This window comes from Penaeus monodon, chromosome 30 (genome assembly GCF_015228065.2).
Source record: "Penaeus monodon isolate SGIC_2016 chromosome 30, NSTDA_Pmon_1, whole genome shotgun sequence".
Lineage (NCBI taxonomy): Eukaryota > Metazoa > Arthropoda > Malacostraca > Decapoda > Penaeidae > Penaeus > Penaeus monodon.
In genome coordinates, this window is record NC_051415.1 from 3,158,949 (window position 1) to 3,160,702 (window position 1,754).

The 1,754-nt window shown below is 42.1% G+C and overlaps 1 protein-coding gene across 1 annotated transcript in view; it reads right to left on the minus strand.

Moving 5' to 3' along the window:
• Positions 1–1,754, minus strand: part of LOC119592454 (mitochondrial E3 ubiquitin protein ligase 1-like) — a 7,652-nt gene continuing 5,898 nt past the window's right edge. The window contains exons 6-7 of the mRNA XM_037941276.1: positions 1,571–1,659; positions 1–425 (exon numbers count right to left, since the gene is read on the minus strand). Of these exons, the coding sequence (XP_037797204.1) occupies positions 152–425; positions 1,571–1,659 (363 nt within the window). The 3' untranslated portion in view covers positions 1–151. The remainder of the gene's footprint in view (positions 426–1,570; positions 1,660–1,754) is intronic.

Here is a 1,754-nt window from a genome sequence, read left to right on the forward strand (position 1 = left end):
TGGGTTTTTAATATATACAACTGTACAACATCCATGATTACAACAGTTCTTACATACATTAGTCAAAAAGGGAGCGCAAAAAAATCTTGAGCACATATCACAGAATTGATAGCACACATTTGGGCCCAGGACTGACTAACGGAAGACTCAATCACGAGTAGAAGACAGGCTGGATCCGTTCGATTTCTGTCCGGCAGACAGGGCACACTCTGGGGTTAAGCTTCAGTGCACATTCACTACAAACACACACATGGCGGCAAGGCACCAACAAGACGTCGCGGAGCCCACAGCAGACAACACACATGAGGCTCTCGGGGAGGTCATTGCCCTGGGCCTCACGCCTCGCCCGGGCCTCGTCCAGGACACGTTGCTCTTCACGCCGGCGGATGTCTTTACGCCAGCTGCGGTACCAGCGCTTCAGGATGCTGCGTGGGGAGATGGTACAGTGTAGTGAAGGTTACTGAAGACAAAGGTTTTTGTTGGATGGCCATCATTGTTATTATGTTTTAGAGAGAAACAATTCGACTCTAGAAAGAGAGGATAAGAACTTTGTGGAAAATTAGCTTCATCCAGTTATAAATAAAAGGAGGGAAAGAAGTTGTAGGAGGAAAATCCTAAAATTCAGCTTCGAGCCATTCCAGACAGGGACACTGGGCATCTCTGTGGAGGGAAAAGAAGATTCTACATGCTCCACAGTCCTATATTCAGATTATAGGACAAACAACAGCTAGAATGCAAGTGGTAGAGAGATCCAAGGAAACATGCACTGAACAACAGAGACAAAAACAAAACAAGGAAAGGGACTGAAAGGAGCAGTGAGTGAATGAGAGCAGATGAGATAGCATGCTTTCAATTCCATTTGCCAGAGAGGATTTGCAGTAGGAGCGTCACAACTTATTTTCACAAAGAAAGGACTGTAAAACAGTTTTCCCAATAGATATTGTTTTGTAATACCCACACAGGAGGATTTGGATGTAAAGCACTGGAGAAAATGTGAATGGATAATTTACTGGATGAACTGAGAGCCTCTGGAGGGAACTGAAATACATATGTATGGGATGAACCAAGAAACTTTCTCTGGAGAGACCAAGGAAGAACAGCAGTCATCTTAGATTAAACTGGCTGACTCAGGGAGTTGTGCCAGGTAGAAAAAAGTGCTAGCTTCACAATAAAGACTAAGCACACAGGTGACAAAGACATGTCCTCTTTGAATATACTTGGAGGTTTATGCTCTGGATGACAATGCTTTCCTTGACCTGAGATTATAGAGTGTCCTCTAGAGATTACAACTGGGAATTAAAGCACAGGACAGATGATAATTAAAGGACAAACTTGGAGGAGGGGATAGGGAAGTGGAGTTTTCAGAATGGAAAATGGGGGGGGAAAAAAACACATGTAACGTGAGAAACCATTTCAGAGATGAAAATTGCTAGCCATGATTTTCTATTTTGAGATATGATAATAGCACTTGGTATATTGCAGAAATTCAAATAAAATGCTCCTTTTCCTTTCATATCATTTCTATAAAATCTTTGCAAAAAAGAAGAGGCTAGAATAACCGCAGACTCACCGGTAGCTATAGAAGGCAACTCCACAAGCAGTAATCACACTGAGTACTCGCAAATAGGGTACTGGTCCATCAAGTTCCTCCACAATTGCCTGAAATTTAATAAATTCTGATTATGGTAAATGTTTGTGGCATAGGAGAAAGGAAACTAGAAATGAAAGGATTAATTAAATCTATCTTTCTGTCT